The 25,325-nt window shown below is 47.9% G+C and overlaps 1 protein-coding gene across 1 annotated transcript in view; it reads right to left on the reverse strand.

Annotated features, from left to right (window-relative positions):
- PLCG2 (phospholipase C gamma 2) overlaps nt 1–25,325 on the reverse strand; it is a 147,942-nt gene that overhangs the window by 72,650 nt on the left and 49,967 nt on the right. Inside the window, exons 3-9 of the mRNA XM_045818416.1 lie at nt 23,918–24,061; nt 21,707–21,800; nt 20,715–20,762; nt 9,985–10,069; nt 8,326–8,409; nt 3,936–3,979; nt 2,204–2,276 (exon numbers count right to left, since the gene is read on the reverse strand). Coding sequence (XP_045674372.1) covers nt 2,204–2,276; nt 3,936–3,979; nt 8,326–8,409; nt 9,985–10,069; nt 20,715–20,762; nt 21,707–21,800; nt 23,918–24,061 — 572 coding nt within the window. The remainder of the gene's footprint in view (nt 1–2,203; nt 2,277–3,935; nt 3,980–8,325; nt 8,410–9,984; nt 10,070–20,714; nt 20,763–21,706; nt 21,801–23,917; nt 24,062–25,325) is intronic.

Here is a 25,325-nt window from a genome sequence, read left to right on the forward strand (position 1 = left end):
TTAACTGCAGGGCAAAACCAACAAAAGACTGCTTGCTTTCTTAGTGTGTGTTGAAACCCTGAATTAACTTCCAGGTGGCTATTGCCACAATTATCTAAAGAGGACAGCCAGGTGCCACTGACCACCAGGCGCCTCTGCTTCTTGCTTACACAGGAACTTCCTGGGCTGCTGCCCACCACCAATCTGAAGGTGCACACACCTCTTCCTTTCAGACCCTGCCCTACCCCAGAACAAGCCCGCCCCTTCTCCCACCCCCTTCCCCCAGCCCCTTCACCTTCTCCCACCCCCCGTTGTCCGCAGCCAATGGAAATTCTTTCAAAGCAACTTAGATTTTTCTTCCCCACACTGTGTTGACAGAAGAGCTCATCAGACCACGAACATTTGTCCCCACCGGCCCACTGCTGGTGGTGCAGACTGGATGCACCAGGACCTGGTCCTTTCCTGACCAGCGTTTGGACAAACCCTGTCTTTCAGAAAAGCTTTGACCACAAATTCTTTTCTCTTGGTTTAACATTTCAATAGCTCCTTACTAAAGTGAGCGATTCAGTGCAAGGAAGAGTGTGGCGAAAAGGAAAAACCATACATACACCTCTCTTTCTGCTTCACTGTATTGGCAGCTCAGTACTGAGCGTATAATTGTGCCAAAGAGAACTCATTTATCCCCGCTCACTTACTTCCCCTTGGTGGTGGCTCAGGCTGAGCCAAAAATCCTTCTCTTGATCACTCCCATTCAGCCCCCGCATGGAGAAAGCATGACACCTCATCTCCTCAGTCCCCATTCATCATGTCCCAACAGCTAGCACCACCGCAGGGGCCTCCGCGTGGCTGCCCTGTGCAGAGTGCGTGCTGTGTGTCTGTCCACTACTTTCTCTACAGTCAGAGGAACTGAGCATGGCTGAGCGTTGGATGACATAAAGAAATCAGTGTTCACTGTGCAAGGTATAATGGGAGTGGTACACTTTTTTTTTAAAGAAAAAGAAGTCCATTTCATAAGAGAGGCATGCTATTTACAAGTGAGATGATATGTTGACTTCATGATACATTACAGTTTACTTCAGAATTTTCCGGCAAAGAAATGAAGAAGGGGGAAAGGGAAGGGAGACAGAGCAGTGTGAGATGCAGGACAGATGTACTAAAATTGGCAAATGCTCCTAATTTTTAAATCGGCATGACAGGTACATGGTGGTTCAATGCCAGCCTGGCTACTTCTGGGCATGTTTAAAACATTCTGAAATGCAAATATTTTAAAAATACACATTAATTGAATATTGTTATGAACCTAAAACTGCTCTTTAGTCTATTAAAAAACAAGAAATTAAATAAAGAGAAAATGTAAATGAGACTTCAGTGATATAAATACAACATTGAAACAGATATGTAACTATGCATATAGATGCACATACATACACATAAAGCTCCATATTCTGACCCCATGGTTCTGAGAGGTGGGGCTCTCATCCCCAGCTAAAGAGAAAACTAGGGCAGAGAAAGGTCAAACTACCTGCCCAAGGTCACATAGCTAGTAAGAGGATCCCAGCCTTATCTCAGTCTTAAGTTTTTCAACTGGGCACTATTAACACTAGGGGCAGAGCAATTCCTTGCTGTGGGAGGGTTGACCTGTGCATTTGAGGATGCTGAGCAGCCTCTCTGGTCTGTACCTACTACACGCCATCAGCACCCCCAGCTGTGGCAACCAAAGCCGTCTCCAGATATGCCCTGGGTGGCAGAACCGCCCAGCACCAGACTTTGACTCTGCCACCAGCTGGCAGCCCAGACGTGAGCACTCCCAGAGACCCCTCACATGTCATCTGTTGAAGGACAACCGTGCTACCATCTCCCCCCGAGGAGCAGGCAGGCTCGCCACCTTAGTCACACCCTCCATCGGCCAGAGCTGGCTTCCTGAGGAAGTGACACCTAAGCTGAGGCAGGAGAAGCAGCAGAAGCCAGCCAAGTGAGGGCACCCCTGCCTGTAGGCTGTCACCCCGCCTGCCTGCCTTGGAGAACTCTCACTCTTGCCCTTCCTCAGTTGTGCCTTGAGAAGGAGCTACCACGAGGCTGTTGTCATTCCAGAGTCTGTGAGAGCAAAGTGGCATTGGTCAGGAGGACTACCACTGTTTCATAGGCGGCTGGATGAAGGCAGGTGGTGAAGAGGTAAGAAACCATGCAGGTAGCTCCCCTCGCCCCCGCCCTTCTGTTCTCTCACCTGCTGTTCATGTAAGAGAAACCGCTGGAAGTCGTGCAGGTGAACAGCAGAGGCGTCCGGCCGGTCAGTGTTCCTGCCCTCGGGGAAAGAGAGGGTGTTCAGAGAGGCACACACCTCAGTAGACAAGAGGCCATTCCCTCCAGCAGGCAGCCTGCCCCCAGACTCCCTGCAGGACCCTCCTCAGTGCCAGGCTCAGGCTTGGCAACAGGAAGACAAGGGTGGCCTACATGACATTCCTAACCTACAATTCAACGAGGACGCAGAACCCCAGAAGACAGGCCAGTTCGGCTGCTCCTAGGTGGCTCCGTGCCGGGGAAGGAGGAAGGAGGGCATGGAAGTACGTACGTGCAGCAGATGCTTGGGTGGGCTGGTGTGGACGGCACTCTGGGGGAGCTAGAGAAGTGACTGGGGCCACATCAAAGTGTCCCCTCAGAAGCCACCATCCAGAGTTTGCTCTGAAGCAGGAGAGGAGGCCAGACGAAGCACCTCAGACTCTGGGCGGATGGGACAATCAGCTGGAACATGCAAGCCTCAGGCCATGGGGCCAGGAGAGGCTTGCTGTTGGGAGAATTTTCCATGTGACACAAGGGGACGCTCCACCCTGAATAACAGGAGACTCCACCTTGACTGGAAGCTTGCTGACAGATGGGCTTGGGGAGAGGATGTTCATTCATGGCCATCAAGAAACCTGGGGACCTCACTGGATGGGCACAGGCAACCTCGGCCTCTACGGAAAGTACACTCTTCAGAGCAGAGCTGTCCAGGGAAACTCGGACTTGTCTCTGAGCACTTGCAAGTGGGGTGGGGTAGGGCCTTTTTAAAATATAGGAGTTAAAACATGCTTTAAACTTTCTTTCTTTGCTAAACACTCAGGATCCAAAAGTCTATTGTCTTTATTGTCTTTAATTATTAGTTTTTTTCTAACCTTCTTTGCTAAACAGCCTAAGTTTGCTTCATATCTTTCCATTAATATACTAATCTTTTCATTACGATACTACGCAAATATCAGATTCAGTTTTTATATAGACTCTGAAGTGTCAAGGTTTCTTGTTTAGAAAGTGATACAGGAATAATCGCCAAGTGCCCGCATCAGTGGGGGCGGGTCCCAGAAAGCCAGCCCAGGTCACTGCGCTGCACATCGGGTTTGAGGTGCCATGAGCTCCATGGAAAACCTTCCTCCCAGGCAGACAGGCTTGGGAAACACAGACACTCCACCAACCCCCGACTCGGGGAACTGGCAGCACAGTCCAGGCCCTGACAAGTCCTGCAGGACTCACTCTCTGATAGCATCATTACCACTGTAGAGGGTCCTTGACACACGCCATGTGAAGCACTTTACGTGCTTCGACTCATTTTAATTCAGTTAAATCTGCTTAACCAGCAGTTCTCTAAATTCACTTGGCCACTAACGTTGCTTTAATTTGTGCAAAAACCTATTCACCAGTCATGTTCTACAAAGCACACTCCAGGAAAGCAGGCCCTGAAGCACGGAAGCTTCTCTGCGGAACCTTCCGGGCCACCCTCCCGACACTCCACAAACTCTGCTGCTACTGTTCATGCTCATCCAAGCCACAGGGGTGGTATGGCCAATCCCTGGGTAGGAGGACCCCTGCCCACTCCCCTGCCCATGCGCACCCACAGAGATGACCCTGCCAGAGCCAGCCAGCCGCACTGCGGCACCATGACCGGCACACCCACCCTGCACGACAGTAACCCAGAAGAGGTGCCTCACCCCAAGATGAACACGGAGGAGTCTTTTTTGAATTCATCGAGAATCTGAAATAGAAAAGAGAAGGAAAATCACACAAAATAAGAACATTAGACAAGTCAAGCCACTTAATGCAAAAGAAGAGATTCTGGGGGTTAAGAAATTAACAGTATAATTTGTGTGACTTATTAATGCAAATAAGCAGACTTGTTTTCTCTTAAATTATCCTTGTAATTCATGTGACTTGTAAGTGTTGAACTATAACCAAAGCTTAAGAAGCCAAAGGCAGAAGTCATCCTTATCTCTTTCATAATCTTATTCCTGAGACTCTAGCACTCTTAATAATTTAGTAGGTTTCCTTCTAGGGTTTATTTTATGGATAATAGTCTAATTTCATTTTATTATATTACATCATGTCTCCCAACTTGTTGCTGTTGTTTCAAGCTTAATATGTTCTACAACCTCAAAGAGTCCTGCCTCATTACTTTAAAAGCCCACACTGTGTTCCATAACATGGACATCATCGATTTTCTGTTACATCCAGTATTATAAAGAAGGTCCTCGTTACATCTGTATCCACTTGCGCCAGTATTTCCACTGGGAACATTCCTAGCTGGAAAAGCACCTGGACATGAGGTGTGCACATGAACTTCAGCAGATTCCATCGACTGGCTCTCAAAATAGTTGTGCCGAACAGCACCCACACCATGAACACACAAACCCTCTGCACCCTCACTGCTACATTTCAAATCCTTAACATTTCAGAGTATTAAGTTAGAGTGTTTAAGGGAAGATTTATACCAGATCATATGGGATGAGAGAAGCGGTTAAGGGCATGGATGAAATAAGATGGCCATTAGTTGACTGATCATTGCTGAAGCTGGCTGACGGCTGCGTGAGGGTTTGTGATGCTATTATCTGTACCTATATATATTAGAGTGTTTCTTAATACAAAACTTTAAAAAATTAAAGTCAGTGGCCAGCGACTGAAGGTGGGCAGAGGAGAACACGAACCCTAGCTGCAGCTTGCTGGTGCAAGACCTCCAGGAAGGACCTTGCTTGCTCCCCTGTAAAATGAGGATAATGAACGTACCTCTATTAAATATTTAATGTGTGCAAACACCTAGCACAGGACCCAGCATAGAGTTCACACTTAGAAAACATTAGCTAATTTCTGCGTACAAAATATTGTTATCACAGCTTGGGGAAAGGTATGTCCCCTCACCAGGGGGACACACATGGAATTACATTTCTTATCTTCTTGCTGCCGCCTAACTTTTAGAAGCTCTGAAGCTTGAAAGCAGCAGCACAAGAAGGTGCTTAGATACAAAGAGAAACTGACAACCTCAGGTTGACAACCTACAGCTACTGATGAGCAGGAACCCACTGCCTGGACTTAGGTCTAGGGGTCATCAATCACCATAAATAGCCCTGTCTCCCCGAGGAGCCCAAGAAATCCGGCCAAGCCCCTACGAACACACGACTAATACTTTTTTCTGTGCGCTGCTCCCAGGGACAGCTCAGGAAGTAAATTATATGCTAACAGTGAGGGGAGGGGCATTCACCTACCACAAGAGCAGTGCTGTTTCTCAAGCCAGCCAGTAACTATCTACAGAGCTTGGGGCTTTGTTATGTAAATTCCTAGTCACTGAAGTAATATTACACATGTGGTGGCCAAACCACACAGTGGCACTGTCCAAAGGTGGAGACCAGAGGATGCCAACCCCAAAAGTCTGTAGGGCGGGTGAGCAACCTGAGTTGACAGAAAGCAGGGTGCAAGTGCAGGCTGGGGCGCCCCAGGGGATGCTGCTTCCTTTCCTCGCAGATGTCCCCCAGGCAATGCAGGACCCATACACAGGCAGATCTCAATTTTTTTCACATGAAGCTAAAAGAATCTGGATCTTAATAGAAAATTTCCAACTTTTAAATGTAGGCAATTCATTAAAAAAATTTTTTTAACGATTAGGCCAAGTACAACCAAACACAGGCTGAATGTGGTGTTCTGATCATTAAGGACAACCTCAGGTAAAGTCGTCTCTTCCCCAAAACCAGGCAAGCAAGGCACCCCCGGGGGTGTGGAGATGCTGCAGGATTCTGACTCAGATTTCTTTCTCTCCAGTCTCCCTCTCAAACACACACACACACATTCGCCTTAAAAAGCACCACGCTGAAAAGTGCAGGCTGACATGCATCTCACAAGGAATTTTATCACAGGGGAGGTTATCAATGGGTTAACCTATGCTGGCAAGTGAAATCGCTTTTTTGCAAACCTTATTCTCAAGCTTTGCCTGCCATCTGTTGGATGAGACAGCACCCTGAAATTTCAAGGCAACTGATTATAAAAACTGTTACTTGCAACCACTTATCTTGAGTGAGCCCAGCTTCTGTCAATCCTGGTCTATTGGCTCAGAGAGCAATTGTCACTATTCTGGGTTTCACAGGTACACTGCCATCGAAACACTTCATCGTTCCCCAGGGAGGACTATAAATAAAAGCTATATATTTCAACCCAAAAAAGGGTTCTGCTCAGCTTCTGTGCAGTAGATTTATTTTTATTAAGATCTCCTATTTAAAAAGGGAAGGGGAGTATAAAGTTTTTTAAAGTTTTGTAATTAGTAACCTGATTTAATACCTTCATTTGATAGAGGAGGCTGAGTGAGAAGGGAAAAGGTGGCTTTCCCCAAACCGCTTGGTCATTAGAGGTCACGTTGGGGCTGGAATCCAGGTCTTGCGACTCCCAGTGCCTACAATCCTTCTACTATATTTGGCAAACAAGAACTATTATATACATGAAAAAGTGAACACACTGCAGTGGAATTTTTACTCTATAAGATCATGTATTTCTGCCCACTCTAGGCAGACAGGAATTGCTTCTCCCATTTCTCTACCTTGGAGACATCCAGAATCCCATGGTCATTGGCTACCTATCAAGAGGCCTCCCCCTGTGGCCAGCCTGCCTGCACGTAGAAGGCAATTATAACGGTCTTCCAGAGATTTCACACTCAGACTTAAAAAGGCCTGCACTCTCAACCACCAATCAATCAATCCCTCATTCAGTCCTCCCCAGAGCCCAGTGGGGCAGGGATCATGGCTCCCACTACACAGATGAGAACACCGAGGCTGGGAGTGGTCAGTGGCTGGACCAAGATCACACAGCTGACTGGAGAAACCAGATAATTGATCTGGCTCCAAGTCCCACCTACTCTCTGCTGTCTCTCAGCTCTGCTTTGGGCCCATTTTTGCCACCTGCAAAGCCCTTTGCCACCAGTCACAGCAGCAGCTGCTGTTTGGGGCGTGCATGCCACCCAGCCGGCACTATGCTCTGTGCAGTACACCAAATGCCCTACTTAAGCTTTATGCTTTATGGGACTTGTTTTATTGCAAAAGTAAAAGACCAACTTGGGCCAAGTCAAAGAAAACCGAGGTGTGCAAAGAAAAATGTAATTATGTCTCCTGCCCATCTTCCCAAACTCCCCCAGGGCACACACAAAATCGATATTAAAGGTGAGGTGTGTATTCTTCCACCCTTTCTCCTTCTTCATAAACACACACACAAATGATATATAAGTGAGGAGGATTACTGTAGTCTGTTTCATTTTTATAAAAACATCGGACTTGGCTCCTCATGTGAATCTGCTGCTGGCTTTCCTAACAAAATACCAAGAGCATCCTTCCGCATCAACAGAAACACAAGCGACTCAGAATTTCCCATCAGCCACATGCTGTTCGGAGCACGGCTGGACCATAACTCCCCCAGCCGCCCCTCCACTGAGCAGCACCGAGATGGTGCCCGGGGACTTTGCCGGCACAGTGACACTGCAATAACCAACCTGGTGACACATTCTTAGGTCCCAGTGCTTTCATTCCTTCCAAGCAGAGTCCCCAGAATGCCACTGTCGGGCCAAAATGTATTTTAAATTTAAAATAGCATGTTATCTTAAAATTTAAATTTCATTTCATTTAATTCTAAAATAGCATACTGTCTTAAAAATATATTCCCATAAAAATGAATGGAAGTATAAAAAGAAGGCACACACACACACATAATCCCTTAACCTAGAGATGGTTACTGTTAATAATTTCATAAATTTCCTCCCAGAATGAGACTGTACAGGAGGAGAAGTTGAAATTTGTTACTTTAAGAGACCCAGATTAAATTCCAGTCAGACGTACAGCCATTCATATGCCCAGCAAGCAGGTAAGCGAGCCCAGCTCCCCACGTGTTCCCCGCGGCACTCTCTCGTTGGAAAACCTTTGCCAGCCCACCAGAGGAACACGGTACGTCACTGTCATTCTCACTTTACACTCCTGTGACTAGAAAGGAGCCTTTTCTGGTTTTCCTAGGGACGTGCTGGACTTTGAAACACAGGGGAAAACAAACACCATTCGATCATTTGCTCGAGAACCACCTTACCGATTTTTGCTGTTCAAACATTAGTTTTTTATAGAAGAGATGGAACTGCTCAAAGCTGAGTTCGTCTTTGTGCGCGCCTATTTCCTGTAAAAGTAAAAAAAAAGTGACCACATGATTTTTGGTGTCCGCCACAAGAATGCCTCCTCCCTTTTACTGAAATAGAACGCCTTTTCTACAACACTGGCTGAAATCAAACCAGCGTTCCTCTGAGCCCCAACCGTCCACAAGCTTCCTGACTTACCTGCCTGCAGGACAGACCTAACAGGGACCCCACCAGGTAAAAACCCTTCTTACTTTGGGACCCCCCAAAAAGAAGAATCTCAAGCAGAATTCCAAGAGCCACACTGAGAACGCCTCCTTGGGGACATCCAAGACACTTTCAAATGCAGACATAGTTACAGGGTATGTATGTACAGGTCATTTTTTAAAGCTTAAGAAAACAAAACAAGCTTTAGATTAGACAGAACTTAACTCCAGTCAAGACCTGTCCCTTGATTTGCTAATGGCTTTGGGCAATTTCTGTGACCCCTCAAGCCCTCAGTTTCTTCATCTGTGAAATAACAGAACCACCACTACCTGCCTCGCACTCCCCTGAAAGCAAACTAGGTAACATCAAGGGACACCTGCTCAGTAAAGGCTCGATAAAGAACAAAACTCCGATTAAGCGGTAATCAGTGGTGAATGCTTCTCCCATCTCTCTTTTCTCCTTTCAATCCCCACCCTCCTCTGTTTTTGCCTTTTGAATTAGAATGTTGAGGACAAGTCAAAAAATGGCCTGATAAACCACAAAATGGGTTAACTCTTTCAGGAGCTCATTGGTACAACGATGAATGAGCTTCTGCAGCTGAGGAGTCCTGTGACGGGGCTGCCACTGACATGCCGTGCGTCCTCCAACTGGGGCACTGGGATGCAGTGTTGCTGGGTTCCTTGACAAGCGCAGGAATCTCTCTGGGGCTATCTCTCCACATAGCCTCCACCCTCATGTCATTCGGAAAAGCATCACTTGACCTACTCTGTCCTCTTGCTCCTGGAATGACTTTACCTGCCCCAGACCTACCAATAGCTTAATTACACAGGAACAGAAATTAAGTGATGGGTGGAAGGAGGAGTGTGTGGGCAGAGGGGTGGATGGAAGGAGGAGTGGGTGGGAGAAGGGGTTGGGTAGAGGAGAGGTGGGTGGGAGGATGGATGGGTGGAGAAAGAGTGGGTGGGTGGAGGGGAGGGTGGGTAGGAGAGAGTGGGTAGGAGTGGGACTGATGGTAGGAAGTAAGGAGAAGAGCCAACTCTGACAACTACACTATCAGGACTTGCTTGCAAAGTGCCACATCCCTGGCAAACATACATGAGGAATCCTTCAAAGTATGTTCCAAAACAAACACATTTGTTCATGTTATAAGAAGGGAAACAGGCTGCAGGATGAGGAGAGAAAGGAAAGGTTGGGATGGTGATAGCGTTCCAAGCCAAGCAGCTCCGTAGACATGGTCTCCGTGGATGACGTCCTCTGCTGGGACTAGACCACGGTCCTGAGGTCCTCACACAATTCCCCTGTCTGGACTAAAGATGAAGCCGGAGGTGAAGGGCTTTCTTGGGCCCCATTCACGTGAGAGGCACCAGCAGCCCTGGGTTCACAAAGCCACCAGGCTGAGCTATGAAACTTACCACAAACTTGTCCTTGAGGAACTTGGCACTGCTCACTTTGAAGTTGACCAGGGGCAAGACGGTCTTCAGCTCTCGGAGGCTGATGCTGCAAAAGAGAGGAACCCAGCTCCATCAGCCTTGAGGGGTTCCAACAGTAGGGGGTTTGACTACTCTCATGGGCTGCCACCTCAGGTGACCCTCCATGAGAAGACCCCACCAACAGCTGGTAAGCAAGGACAGGAGACCTGGGTTCAAGGTTGTGGTGACAGAGTGATGTGTAAAATTGACCTCTACCCTTCAGGGATGGCCGTGGACACTGTCATGTAGGCAGAACATGGCATTAAGTAACCCCATAACCTCTAGGGATATGAAATGTCACAAAGGCTCAAACCAAAGAGAGGTCACTGAAGGCCAGAGAGGAGGAAGGGGAAGGACCCAGCCTTAGGTGAGCATCTACTGTGTGCCAGGGTGTCACCAGGCAATAATGTTCTCTAACTCCACACTACATTCGACCCCTATACAGTGTGCATTACCGATCCCGAGGGTTGGGGACTGACAATGTGGGGGAGCGGTGGGGGGGGTCACTACTCAAGGTCTAAGCCAGGTGGTAGCAAAGCCTGGGTCTGAATCAAAACCCAAAACATACAGTCATTTGACCACACCACAGGGAACTTCACGAGTGTGCCTGTAACTGGGTTTGCCTGTAACCACCACAGTTGTCTGCCTCTCGGGGAACAGCATGAATGGGGGCAGGGGCGCGGGCACACAGTGGACCCAGGTGGTGCATCAGAGGCACGAGATCAGTCCCTTCTGCCACAGAACCATGTCCCACAGATCGACAGAGAGGGGGCGTTGGTGTAGCCAGAGAAAACTGCTGTGTTCTAGAAATGTCAGACTGCTCAGGGGCTGTGCATGGCCAAGGAAGGAAGCCTGCCCAGGTTGTGGGCAGAAAATGATCCAGTTTCTCAACACTGCCAACTCGGCCTCTGCCAGTCCCTCTGGAAGGAAACAGCACATTCGTTACCTTCAGCATGTGCCACTGGAGATGACAAGTGTCCCCACCTACAGCTTTCTACCTCTAGTTTAACAGCCTCCCTGACGCTGGAGACCTTTACCTGCAAGATGCTTCCCTACCCCCGCCCCCACCACTACCACCAGCTCAGTACCAAGGGCTTCCCAGAGAGATGCTGAGGGTGTCAAAGAGCCTGGTGGCCTGGGGGAGCTGGCTGGGACCCCTTTCTGACCCAGCGCCTGGTGTGTACACGAAGAGCCTGGCAAGGGTAGGATGAAGGGAGAACAGTGGCAGGGGCTGGCGCTACAAGATGAGATACAGGAGGACCTGGCCAAGCTGGTGGCCCAGTGGAGCTCATGGAGAAATCCAGAACCAAGGGAGAGGTCAGAGTCCCCTTGGGAACCCAGAACTTCCAGAGAGAGACAGGGCCAAGAAATCTCCTCATCTCCAGAAATAAAGAGATTGGGAGCTAGGAATCAGTGCAGCTGCCTGGGGTCCAGTGGCACAAACTCGGCACCCGGGGACATGAGCATCTCAGCACCATGACAGTGAGGCTCACCTGCTCCAAAAGTCCCACCTGACAGTGAGCACCTGAGCCCCCAGATAAAGGTGGGGGCTAAAGAGCCTCTTTGGGATCCTGTGCTGCAGCCTGCCCACTGTACTCCCCTACCCACCCCTCCCTCACTCCCCACTCTGGGTACATGGATCTGCACTGCATGGCCTGGCCCCAAGCCAGGACAGGCACTCTGATACCCTGGCTGCTGGAGGGCAGGAAGCCAGCAGCTCACGAGTTCACCCCTCTCCCCATCCAGGACCTGTCATCAGATAAAAACAGTGCCTCAGCCAAGGTCATGTCTGGCATTCAACGACAGGTTAGCCTCAATTCAGGACAGCTCTGCAGGGCCATCCCCGGAGCTCCCTGTGGAGTCAGCGGAGGCTGTGCTCTGCACGGCAGCCCAGTGCCCCTACTGCCACTACTTCCGAGGATGCTGATCCCCTCTGCAGTCCTGAATGAGCTTTCTGCACACAACCCACATCTCAGACTCCGCTTCCTGGGTGCTCCACCTGTGACAGTGGGTTAGGAACCAGGACAATTCCTATAGGGAGGGATGACAAAACACAATCTCCCCCCTCCCTGCCCTGCCCACAATGAGCCACTGACAGTCCTCCCTCTTCCGTGGCAGACGCCACTAAACAGTCATGAAATCTTTACTTCCTGGCCTGGCTTCGTCACAGCTCCCACGACACCTCATCCCATGGAAGCCTATACTGAACCAATAGGCAAGGCTGGCAGTCCCCAGAAACCTGCCTGCCACCCTGAGGCTTGCCCCATGCCTCCACCACCCACCTTGACCTTCGTCATAATCATGACAATACTACACACATGTCAGTGTTTGCCAGCAAAGCCAAGTACCATGCAAGCACTTTTCAATGCTAACTCACTGGACCCGCACACCAGCCCAAGGAGATAGAAGCTCTTCTCTCTCTTACAGATTAGGTAACTAAGGCACAGTGAAATTAAGTCATTTGCCCAAAATCATACAACCAGTAAGTGTCAGGGCTGAGATTCGAACCTCAGTGCCGCCCAGAACTTTCTGAGATGATGGATATGTTGTAGACTGCTGTCCAACGGGGCGGCCCACAGCCACACGTGAAGTGTGTGGGATACGACCAGTGCAACTAAGAAACTGAGATGTTCACTGCAGTTCATTTTTGTTCATTTAGATTTAAGTAGCCACATATGGCTGGTGGCTCCATGTCGGCCCATGCAGCTCTGGAAACTTGCTGCTCGAGAGTCCCTGGACCAGTAGCATCCACATCAGCTAGAATTTGTCAGAAATGCACATTCTTGGGCCCCAGCCAGAACATCTAGTAAAACAAAATCTCTGCAGCGGAGGCGGTGCACACCTGTGGCTAGGCACCCCCCGCCAGGTGGTCCTAAGGTGCTAAAACCACAAATATTAACTCCATGAAAGCCATTTGCATTCCTGTTGAAGCAGAAAACTGGACCCACACACCTGCCTCCCGCCTGCGACTCTCACCCCCTTTGCCTCCAGAAGGCCCAGCTCAGTCCCGCTCTGTCCCTGCCAGGCTGAAGAAGCGAGGGGAAGGCATGGGCGTATGCAGACTCAGTGTTATACGCCAAGGGGCCAAGGGCAAAGGGGGGAAAGAAATGTCCCCAGCAGCCAATCTGCTGCCAGCCCTTGGAGCTGCTGCCCCTTCAGTAGGACTCTGGCCCCTCGGTAAGCCTCACACTGAGGAATGCCATTCCAGGGACCCCCATGAAGCAGGCAGGGTAGGGGCCTTCTCGAGAGGTGTCTCGACCACAGAGAGTGTCACCTTATGCACTGACCTTAGAACCTAATTCCCACATGAGAGACAACTAAACTCTACAGGCTCATAAAGGGAGGTCTCTGGAAATCTGGCCAAGATTACACAGTTGAAACACACATGCAATTGACCCAGTCTCCCCAGGCCTGGAAAGGTCATAAGAAACGCTTCCAATACTAGAATGCTCTGTTAGCCCAATGTTATGTCTAGGAGTAAATAAAAAGGGAGGAGTTTCGCTCATCCAAAAACACTATGAAAACTGAAGCAGCCAGATCCCTGACCTCAAGGCGCCCTGGCCAACCCTGAGCAGCAGCAGCAGCAGCAACAAGGGAAAGACTTAAAGAAAAAGCAGAGCACGTCACCCTAAGGGGGCCCAAGGAGTCATGACATGAAGGCTGAGAACCCTACAGTGACCCCACAAGTGCGTCCCATGGGGGTCACATCACAAGTTCATGTGGAACATAACTCTGTGACAACGGGAACATGAAAAACTGGACACAAACTAAATGACAAAAAAAGGCAACTTTCCAAGCCAAATACCAAATTCCCATTGGCTGAATCAAAATGTAGGCACTGACATAGTTTTCCTGAAAAGTTGCAATGAAATGTAAAAGTTCTTATAGTTTGACAGGAGGTGAAAATAGTTTAATCCTGCCCTCCTTTAGTGAGGGATAAACTTGAGTTATTCCCAAAGAATGGAGGGGTGGGTAACTTTACAAAGCAGAAGTCTGGAAGAGACCACCTCGGCCAGGTGTTCAAGGCCGACATTACTGTTGACAAGCCATGTGGAGAGTATATTGCTCTGGATATGCATTCAAAGACCTTCACCTCTGTGACAGTCTTCCCAAATACCCACCCCCTGAGGCTACCCATAGCTCCAGTCTAATTATGACAAAAATATCAGACCAACACAGATTGATGACATTCTATGAAATACATGAGACACACTCCTAAAAACTGTCAAGGGCATGAAAGCAATGAAAGACAGAGCAAGTGTCACACACCAGAGATGGCCAAGGGGACAGAACAACTAAGGACAATGTGGGGTCCTGGGCTGGATCCCAGACCAGGAGAAGGACATTGGCAGGGAAAAAGTAAACTCCAAATATACCATGTAGAATCTGAAGATCGGGAGAACTGGGCAAAGGGGGATATGAGAATTCTCTATACTTTTCTCCAAATGTAAAATTATTTCAAAATTTAAAAGTTAATTAAAGAATAGGATATAAGAGCATATGTGTAGTTATATTTTAATAAAGAAAAGTGAACAAGGAAGTAAGTAAATAAAGTTGAGGATGGAAGAAATCTACTGAAAAAAAAATGTAGCCAGAGTTAACAGTGCTTAACATGCACTGTAATGTCAAATTTATACAAATTTTTTCTAGTTTTCAGCACTTCCGAAATTTTCTATAATGAACAGGAGTGACTTTTGTCATTAAAAAAAAAGTCCATATGCGGCTGCAGACCACGGTGAAGCGCCACCCACCCACCTCCACAAGCAACACACTCAGTGGGCAGACCCAGTGGCACCACAGCCCTGCTGCAGGAAGTCCTGCTCCGTGGGGTGGGCCCTTGCACAGCCGATCCTCCTTGGTGGTCAGCAGTCACATCCAGTCTTTTCAGCTGATCAGGCTGGTGGTAAATCTCTCCCACTGATGTGCTAACAGATATCAAGGCTCAACTACAACAGGAGGATATGCACAGCCCACACTGGGGGTGGGGGAGGGGGAGGCTTGTGTACCTGGAGTGCCCAACCTGGGTGATCGAGGAGGCTGTGCCAGTGGACCCTATGGAATACCTACTGCACAAGGCCACTCCACCAAGCCTGAGAGATGTAACAGCTCTACCTAATATACAGAAACAAACACAGGGAGGCTGCCAAAAAGAGGGGATAAAGAAATGTCCCAAATGAAAGAACAAAACAAAACTCCAGAAAAAGAAGTAAACAAAATGGAGACAAGCAATCTACAGATGCAGAGTTTAAAACACTAGTGAGGACTTAGAACTTAAACAGCATAAAAAGGACATGGAAACCATAAAAAAGAATCAGTCAGAAATAAAGAATACACTAACTGAAATGAAGAATAATTTACAGGGTATCAACAGTATAGTAGATGATGCTGAGAATAAAACCAGCGATTTGTAATATAAGGAAGCAAAAAAACACTCCTCAGAAAAGCAAAAAAAAATCCAAAAACAAACAAACAAATGAGGGTAGTGTAAAAATTCTCTTGGACAACTTCAAGCAAACCAATACTCACATCATAGGGGTGCTGGAAGGAGAAGAGAGTGAGCAAGAAACTGAGAACCTATTTGAAAAGTAATGACAGAAAACTTCCCTAACCTGGTGAAAGAAACAGACATACAAGTCCAAGAAGCACAGAGAGTTCCAAACAAGATGAACCCAAAGATGCCCACACCAAGGCATGTCATAATTGAAATACCAAAGGTTAAAGACAAAGAGAGAATCTTAAAAGCAGCAAGGGAAAAGCAGTTACTTACATATAAGGGGTCTCCCATAAGACTGTCAGATGATTCCTCAACAGAATCTCTGCAGGCCAGAAGGGGCCGGCAAGAAATATTTAATCTGATGAAAAGCAAGGACCTACAACCAAGATCACTCTACCCAGCAAAGCTATCATTTAGAATCAAAGGGCATATAAAGAGTTTCCCAGACCAAAAAAAAAAAAAATCTAAGCAAGTTCCTCACCACCAAACCAGTATTACATGAAAGGTTTAAAGGTTATCTTTAAGAAGAAGATGATTAAAAATGTGAACAATAAAATGGCCATAAACACATATCTATCAACAATTGAATCTAAAAAACAAAATAAACGAACAAGCAGAACAGAAACAGACTCACAGACACAGAGAACATTTTGATGGTTGCCAGATGGGAGAGGGTTGGGTGGAAAAGGTGGAGGGATTCAGAAGTACAAATTGTTTGCTACAGAACAGTCACGGGGATGTTAAGTACAGCACGAGGAATAGAGTCAATAATATTGTAGTAACTAGTATGGTGTCAGAGGGGTATGAGATTTATCAGGATGATCACTTAGGATTATAACTGTCTAATCATTGGGGTGTACACTTGAAACTAATATAATACCGCATATCAACTGTAATTTAAAAATGAAAAATGAGTTAAATTAGAAAAAGATGAAGGCACAAGAAACATAAACACACAACAGAGCTTAAGAAAATTTAGAGGACATCTTAAACTACCAACCAGTGAGTGACAGGAATAATGAGTGCAGAGAGAGACAAGGACCACCAGACCGGATACACACCCAGAAAGGTGTCAGGAGGACCCCATCCTCTTCTCTAGATATCTAATTCCTACCCAAACTTAAATTCCCAGGTCAAATTCCTCCTTAATCCTTAAAGGCTTCCTAAAGCACTCCACCCCACATAGCCTCACTTCCTTTTCCAAACTGAGAAAAATGTGTTGTCCTAAATTTCATTTGGTACTGGGTTGTGCCATCTAATAAACTTGGTTGTGCTATTGATTTTTTAAAAAGAATCCACATGCACTTTTTTTAAAAGGAAACAATAAATGAAAGTGTAAAAATGAAAAATAAAAGGTTGTATAGTCCCCTAGCTAAGGGTCAGTTGGAAGTTCAATAAGGATTAATATCATAATGTGAAATTTTAAAATGGGCAAAGGACTAGAATAGATATTTCTCCAAAGAAGATATACAAATGGGCACTGGCTGGTGTGACTCAGTGGATTGAGCACCAGCCTGTGAACCAAAAGGTCACAGGTTTGATTTCCAGTCAGGGCACATGCCTGGGTTGTGAGCCAGGTCCCCAGGAGGGGGCGCGTGAGAGGCAACCACACATTGACGTTTCTCTCCTTTTCTTTCTCCCTCTCTTCCCCCTCTCTAAAAATAATGAAATAAAATCATTTTTTTTAATTAAAAAAAGAAAATATACAAATGGTAAAAAGCACATGAAAAAATGCTCAACATCACTAGCCATGAGGAAAATGCAAATCAAAACCAAAACAAGATACTACGTCATACCTGTTGGGGTGACTATTAGAAAGCAAGAAAGTAATAAGAGTTGACAAGAAGTGGGGAAAAAATGGAACCCTTGTGCACAGCTGGTGGGAATGTGAAATGGTTGCAGTTGCTATGGAAACGGTATTGAAGCTTGTCATTTGATCCAGTAATTCCACTTGTGGGTAATGCACAAAAGAATCGGAAGCAGGAACTCAGCAAGGGGAAGTAATCCAAGTGTCCACCAACAGAGGAACAAATCAATAAAATGTGGTCTGTACATACAGAGGAATATTATTCAGCGTTAAAAAGCAAAGAAATTCTGACATGTGCTACAACATGAACAAACCTTGAGGACATTATGCTGAGTGAAACAAGCCAGTCATAAAAAGACAAAAACTGTAGGATCCCACTTATATGCAGTAACCAGAACAGCCAGACTCACAGACAGAGAGGCTGTTCAGCAGAGGCTGGGAGGATGAGGAAATGGGCATTCAGTGTTTAATGGGCACGGAGTTTCAGTTTCACAGGACAAAGAGAGTTCCAAAGACAGGAGGTGGCGATGGCTGCACAGAATGAATGTACTTAATCTCACAGAGGGGGGCACGTGCTCGGATGGGTTCCTGCAAGTCCTTCAGAGAGATCTGTCTTTCTAAGCTGGTCCAGAACCTTCAGCAGAGAGGAAGTCTATGATAAATCTTATGTTATGTATATTTTACCACAATAAAACAAACTAAATACTATTTTTTTAGGTCAGCATGGTGAAGGAAAGGTTTTTGCCTTTTCCCAGATTTCGAGAGCACAATTAAAAAATAAAAACAGGAAAGGCAACGTCAAGTACTGACAGGTGAGCCTCAAATCCTGGTGCCACACCTGACAAGGTGAGTTGCTGTAGACAAGTTATTTTTTTTTTATTTTGTATTCATTGATTTGAGAAAAAGAGAGGAAAGGTGAGAGGGAGAGAGAAACATCAATTTGCTGTTCCACCCATTTATGCATTCATGGGTTGATTCTTATATGTGCCCTGATTGGGGAATCGAACCCACAACGTTGGCATATTGGGACGATGCTCTAACCAACTTAACTATCCAGCCAGAGCTATAAACAAGTTACTTAACTGCTCTTGGCCTCAGTGTCTTCATGAAATGAATCAAAGGATCCCTTGCTCACCAGTCCGAGAGCATTCATTCCATCAGCCTTCCATAAGAATGTAACGTGCTCAGCACGGTGGCTGCTGCAAAGCAAGTTCTCAACAAATGCCAGCCTCCACCATTTTGTCCCTAGGGACATGGAACATGAATGCAGGTGCTTGGGCCAAGGAAAACGCCCGAGGGCTGTGCACTGCCGAGGCAGGGCCTCGAGCCTTTCCTTTGCTTCTGTTGCTCCTTTGTTTTCCTTCAGGGAAACCAATTAGTAGTGGGTGACAGGAAAGGAGGGGAAATTGGCAGAAATGAGTTGCCCTTACACTGGCTCCTTGGTCAAAGTGCCTTTTGAGAAACTCCCTTGGGGCCTCACAGGACCACAGGAAAGGTGGGACAGTCCACATGTTGACAGACGGCAGGGCTCTACCCACTGCGAGGGAGGTTGGGGAGAAGGAGCAGTAAGCAAGAGACAAGGAATCAGGGTCCAGAAACAGACTTCCTCTATGCTGAAGATTCTGGACCCGGTGATGGAAAGACAGATCTCTAAGAACGACCTGCAAAAATCCATGCTGAGCAGGACAGCCACTTCCTGACAACGGAAGTTGGAGACGCAGACTTTGGCGCAAAATCAGCATCTCCGTACAACCATGGCATAAAGAGAGGGCCCAGGAGGCTCTGCCGATCACCCCCGTGCCAATCTCAACTATGAGTCACCCCAGGCCACTGAGAGAGGAAACGCTCATAGGAGGCACACCTCTGGGGCTGAAAGAGACCAGTGTGCACAAAACCCTCCAGTGCAGGGACCTCATTTGATCCGCCTCTGTTAACACTGGAGCAAATGAGGTCCCTGGCACCCCACGGTGAATACTGGGTGGGAGGAGGAGGGTGGGAACGACAGACAGACAGAGGGACATGGAGTGTGCTCCTGGCTGACCTGACAACATTACTAAGCTCTTCAGCACTTCATGGCTACTGTGTCCACATCAGACGGTCATTGTATAGAGAATGAGTGTGGAAGGGTCCCCAAACTCTGAAACTGGCACATGACAGGGGACACTGGCGTGACATGGAAGTGCCTTGGAGATGGGAAGACTTTCAGGAACAAGAGTGAGGGTTGTAGAGGTTAGTGACTGCCTCATATATGACACTGACATAGCTTAATGGAGGGAAGAAAACATTTGAAAAGTGGAAAAAGGTCTGAGGTGAGGCTAAAAAGAGACAATGATTGTAACGTGCTTAGCGCAGAGCCTGGCATGCTCAGGGAATGGCAGCTGTTATTATCGTATTAATAAGACCTGGCTCAAACCTGAGAAAAAATGGGCAAGAGGGTCTTCAACCTCACCCATACAGAAAGAAATGCAAATTTAAGCAAAAATCCGCTGCTGCCCTGCACCCATCAGACTAACAAGAGTCCAAGCCCAGGGACACACGGCGCAGGGAAACCGCAGCCCTCCGGCACCGCTCGCAGGACGATCAAGTGCTGCCACCCCTCTCAAAACGTTAGACCGGAAAACTCCGTGCTGCTGGCACCCCTCTTCTGGGGTGTTACCCTGCTCGTCTCCTCCTCACACGAGTTAACCCAACGGTGTCTAGACCCAAAGCTCTTCATGGCAGCATTATTCACAAAGATCACGAAGGACAGGGACAGCTCTGCTGACCATCAAGAAGGAAACGATTTCTTACCCGTAAGGAAATTACACCGCCGCATCCGAGGACAGACTACGTTTGTCACATGAGTGTCTCGCACAGAGCCCTGTGTGTGCTGACAGGGAACCCCTGCCAGACGCACTGTTACGTGAACAGGCCAATCCCCCTGAAGTCCACGTTATCACGCTGCCGTCTCAGGGCTGCCCTGCCATTAGGACCACCGCTGCTTAACTTGGTTTACTTCTGTGTGGCCAGTCTCTCCCGCCACCAAGCAAGGGCAGGCGCCATGGCGATCCTGCGTCTCCCCAGGGCACAGAAGGGGCTCAAAGGTGAGGGCCAAAATGATGAGGTCCAAATGCTCCATGATGGAGAATTTGTCTCTTGCAGATGGACTCAAATTTCCCACTGGAATGAGGCTCCATACAGGAAGACTTTGTCGCCACCCTCCCCCGGCACCTAGACGGTGTCTAGCTCATTGTAGGTTAAATCTGACCTCATGAGGACCTTTCCACAGCACAAAACATATTCCCTCTGACTCCCTTAGAACAGTTCAAGGAAGAATGAAAGTCAGAGCCACAGAAATCTGGAGAAAACCACAAAAATGTGAATGAATCTTACCTGTTTTTTCTGGTTTGGTCCACTGAATAAATCTGCTTTCTCAGCCAACTGGGAAGAGAGTGGAGACCAAAGAGAGAGAAAGAGAGAAAGTTAGAAAATAGTACAAGTCTAGCCCTGGCTGGAGTGACTCAGTGGACTGAGTGCCGGCCTGCAAACCGAAGGGGTGCTGGTTCGATTCCTGGTCAGGGCACATGCCTGCTTTGTGGTCCAGGTCCCTAGCTGAGGGTGTGCGAGAAGCAACTGGTCAATGTATCTCTCACACATCAATGTCTGTCTCCCTCTCTTTCTCCCTCCCTTCCCATCTCTCTAAAAATAAATTTAAAAAATAGTACAAGTCTGAGTTCTATGGGACAGGGACAGAGGAACCTGGGAAGAGTTTTCCAACTTTCTAAATTGGAAAGCAGCTTCCTCCTTGTGGTCAAAATGACCTAGCTGAGCCAGGAGGCCCCTTCAGCTCTGAGAGCCTTTAAACTGGTGACTCCCTCCAATGATATCCATTAATCCCAAAAGAGCTGGTAAGTAAAATAGCGGAAATTGGAGGGCTTTGGTTTATGGGGGTGGGGGAGAACAATAATTCACACACCCATCCCAGCCAGACACGCACATCACTGACGGGACAGTCCTGAGTGGCAGGTGGAAAATTCTGGACCTTGTGTCTACTGTCCTTTGATGAGTCAGCTAATGCCTTCCTAAATCCTTTAAGAAGGAAACCTCTGGTCCTCCCCTCAAATACAACACCAAGGCAGGTTTCTGGCTCAGTTTCAGTGCACTCCTCACTCTATGGCCAAGGCCATGGCCCCAATACCGAGAGAGCCTCTTCTGTGAGACATTAGAGAGACCACAGCCACTATGGGGCACCTACTGCATGCAGGACACTCAATGAGCCTCCAAGATGAAATGTCTTATTTTTCTTTCCTTTACCCACGTTGGCTAAGGGGAGGAGAATAAATGAATGAATCCGTGAACACAGATAGACAGGCAAAAGCCAGTACCTCTCAATAATGGTGGGTGTGGACGCACTCATTGCTTCTTGGTGTAAGATTTTCAAGCCGGAGAGCCACTTGGTTGCATCTTCCTTAGAGTCAGCTGGAGAGGTGAACAAGGAATGGAAACGCTGAATCGTGCCCTGGGAAGACTACAGCCTAGCGACCCTGGCTCCCTGGCTCCCTGGCTCCCCGCCCCACCCTGCCTCCCCAGCCCCATTCAGATTGTGGGAGTGGGAGAAGCCTGTGCCAATCTGTAGTTTTGCAGGAGGGCACCAAGAAGGCATCCGTCCCTTTCATAGCTGCGTGATTCTAAGACCTGCTCTTTGTCTGAGATGAGACCATGTGCCCATTATGAGCCTCCTACAGCAGAGGAGACAAGTAGACTATTTTTCAAAAAAAAAAAAGAGTTTTAGCTTTTAACCCTGAATAAGATTCAGGGCCTAGAGTAACTTGTACCGCAATCCTGAGCAGCCCTCAGCGTTTCCCATTTCCAACCAAGGCCAGAGAGAGGGTGGAAAGTAGGAGACGCTGGTGCCCACAAGGGAAGCAGCAACAAGAGGTGGTTAGGAGCTTGGCACCACCTCCAAGTCCCCCTGCACCACTCAGCACTGTGTGACGTTCAGTTGGATACTTAACCCTTCTGTGCCTCATTTTCTCATCAGTGAATGGAGCTAGCAATGCAAACACCTGGCGGAGTTATTAAACATCTAACGAACCACCAGGTATCTTGTTAGTTCAGACAGGACCATGCCAACACTGCTGTTCTCATTCTTCCTATGTGGATGAGGTGGAAACCAAGGCTCAGAAGGTTAAGACACCTGAGCCAATAAATGAGAACCTGGGATCTGAATCTAAATCTTGCTCTTCTCCCTACCTGACCTTGAATTCCAGAGCTCTGGAGGAAGCACCCTGGAGTGAGACAGACTAGTATCCTGGGCTTCATGTCTTGTTTGGGTTCTCATGGTCTCTCTACCAAGCACAGCAGCCAGGCTCGGCCTGAAGTGAGGCTAAATGGACACAGCTCTGAAGACTCACAGTCGCGAGCCCCTCTCCCTCCTGCCCCATCTCTGCCACCCTCCACACACCATCAGAGACACACCATATCCCATACCCAGCTTGATTTTTCCCTCATCCAAGCACTTGTATATACAATGCCCTCTCCCTGAACCATCTCCCCTCTTTCCTCCCAACTCGTACTGATGCCTCAAAACCCAGTCTAAAAGTCACCTGCTCTGCAAAGCCTTCCCTGGAATTAGACACTCGATACTCCTCAGCACACTGTATTATGCTTGGACTACTGCTCTTATCACAGCTCCTGTCCTCACATCTGTCTCCCAAATAGACTATGAACTCCTTAAAGGCAGCAACTGTGTCTTATTTGTCTTCAGAGCCCCATGGACTTCCAGCATGACCGAGCTCAAGCCTATGCTCCAAAGATGCCTCATGAAAAAATGAAAGATAAATAAAATTGATAACAGCTATTTGACCCTAAATGAAACGTCTCCTGTGAAAGCGTCCCCCCACTGTGGTCTACTTCCGTGGTATTTATTCACTCTCTCTTCAGTCGTGACAGTGCCTGCAGTGCTAAGCCAATGATTAGTTCTGGGACTGGATGTGAAGGGAGCTCCAAGCTTCTGCTCCTGAGTAAGGTGCCTGAGCTTTTCCACAGCTCTTCTTTTGGCCTCTTGGAGGCCTCCTATGGCTTTTTGGTGGATTTGCATGGATGACCAGAAACCTCACCTCCAGATACATGTGTCTGTGTGTGTGCACATATGCATGCATGCATACATACAGCCATATGCATGCATGTGTATACTCCGTGTATGTGTGTATATGTGCATGCTTACTTGTGTGAGACATAGGATTTCAGGAGAGTTCCTTCAGTTCTTTTAAGCTGAACAAATAGTATAGACCAGTCTGTGCTGGACAAAACTGTCATCGGCCTTCAGCTCTCAGCGTAAGCCAGGCAGGCCCTTAGTAGAACCCTCACAACACTGCACCGAGGCCAGCACTATGATTCTCCCATTTCCCAGCTGGCTCAGAGGGATTGACTAGCTTGCCCAAAGGCACACAGCCAGGAAGGAGCAGGGTTAGGATTCAAAACCATGATGCCCCCAAACACGCATTAGTGGGAAGGCAGGTGTCAGCATCCTGCCACTAGAAAATGTCCTAAGAAGGAAACCAAGGAGGGAGAAAAGCACCCAGAGGTGCACCCACCTGCTAAACTGAGTGTGCTGAGGGTGAACTGGGTGCCGTACAGGATGGTGAAGCAGCAGTCTTCCTTCTGGCGCACTGCTTTTGCACGCTCAAAATCCTTGGAGCACTTCCCCGGGCGGATTTCCTTTATTTCCATGATATCCACTAAAAGGAAATGAACACAAACCAATTAGAAGCCAGAGTTCACTCACCTGAGGATGCACCCCAGACACACAGCCCACCCCCTCATGCCCCAGAGTGAAAACGAGCAGTCCCAGCCCCTCCGCCCTGCCCCGACTGCAGGACTGTGTGCACATAAATAAAATGATTAAGGACTGCAATAGTTCTACAGCGACAGATAACAGAAACGAAGGGGAATTATACCTCCACCCAAGGGAGACCCCTTTCCTGCCATGACCAGTGACCTGTGCACTGCTACAAAGAGACAAACTCGACTGGTCCCTTCCTTCCCCTTTCTGTCGAAAAAGCACCTTTTCCTGGGATGAACACACTCCACATGCTTCAGATGAATCTGGTCCATCTCTCTTGACTTCCCACCACAATAATCTGAAGATTGGAATGACCAAGGTGCACCCCCCCGCACCCGCACAGTGATTAGTTCAGAGACAAGCACATGGCCCAATGGCAGGCCCATCAGAAGCCTCCTGGGACTCATTTGGCCAGAGCTACTCATAAAGTTTCTCCTGCTGCTGCCTGGCTGATAGAATTTCAGTCAGTGGAAAGAAAAGATTAAGCCCTGATGCTCTATTTGAGCCCCTGGGTCTGGTCGAGCTTGAAGATACTTCTACCCCAACATGCTACTTATATGATCCAATACACTCTCTTTTTTGCTTAGGTTAGTGTGAAATGAGTTTCTGTCCCTTGCAACCATAAGAGTCCTGGTACATGCATCTCAGTGCTCAACAAAGAAACAGACAAGAGAGAGATTCCCAGAAAAGAGAGGGGAGGGGAGGAGGTCTCAGCTTTGACCTAGGGTCAAGGGAGCAGACAGACGAGGCACGGAAGGTGAACAGCGGCACTGTGGAGTCCCGGTGGGAACAGTGTTACTGGTGGACAGTCTGTCGGAGCCTAGGGAGTCTTCCCCCTGCCAAGGTGGCGGCAGGAGGAGGTTCCTGCACTGAGCACGCAAAAAGCCCTTTCCCCCCACCCCTCTGGTACCAGATCGGGGGTGAGACCAGGAAAAGGCAGGCACTTGCACAGTAAAAATCAAAATGGCAGCAGGGGGAGGTGCTGGGCCGAAGAGGCCTGTCAGTCTAGCTTGGGAAAGAAACAATTAAAAGGGAGGAGCACTGACCCAAAGCATGCAAAAGTTTGGGAAGCTGATTGGTCATTTTGAGAAAGCACCTGGTCCATCCCGCACTTGAGCTAATATAAACCCAAGGAAACAAAGGAGGCTCTCTCTGTCTTG

The sequence above is a fragment of the Phyllostomus hastatus genome, unplaced genomic scaffold (genome assembly GCF_019186645.2).
Source record: "Phyllostomus hastatus isolate PE091 unplaced genomic scaffold, TTU_PhHast_1.1 phas_scaffold_345, whole genome shotgun sequence".
In the NCBI taxonomy this organism is placed as follows: domain Eukaryota; kingdom Metazoa; phylum Chordata; class Mammalia; order Chiroptera; family Phyllostomidae; genus Phyllostomus; species Phyllostomus hastatus.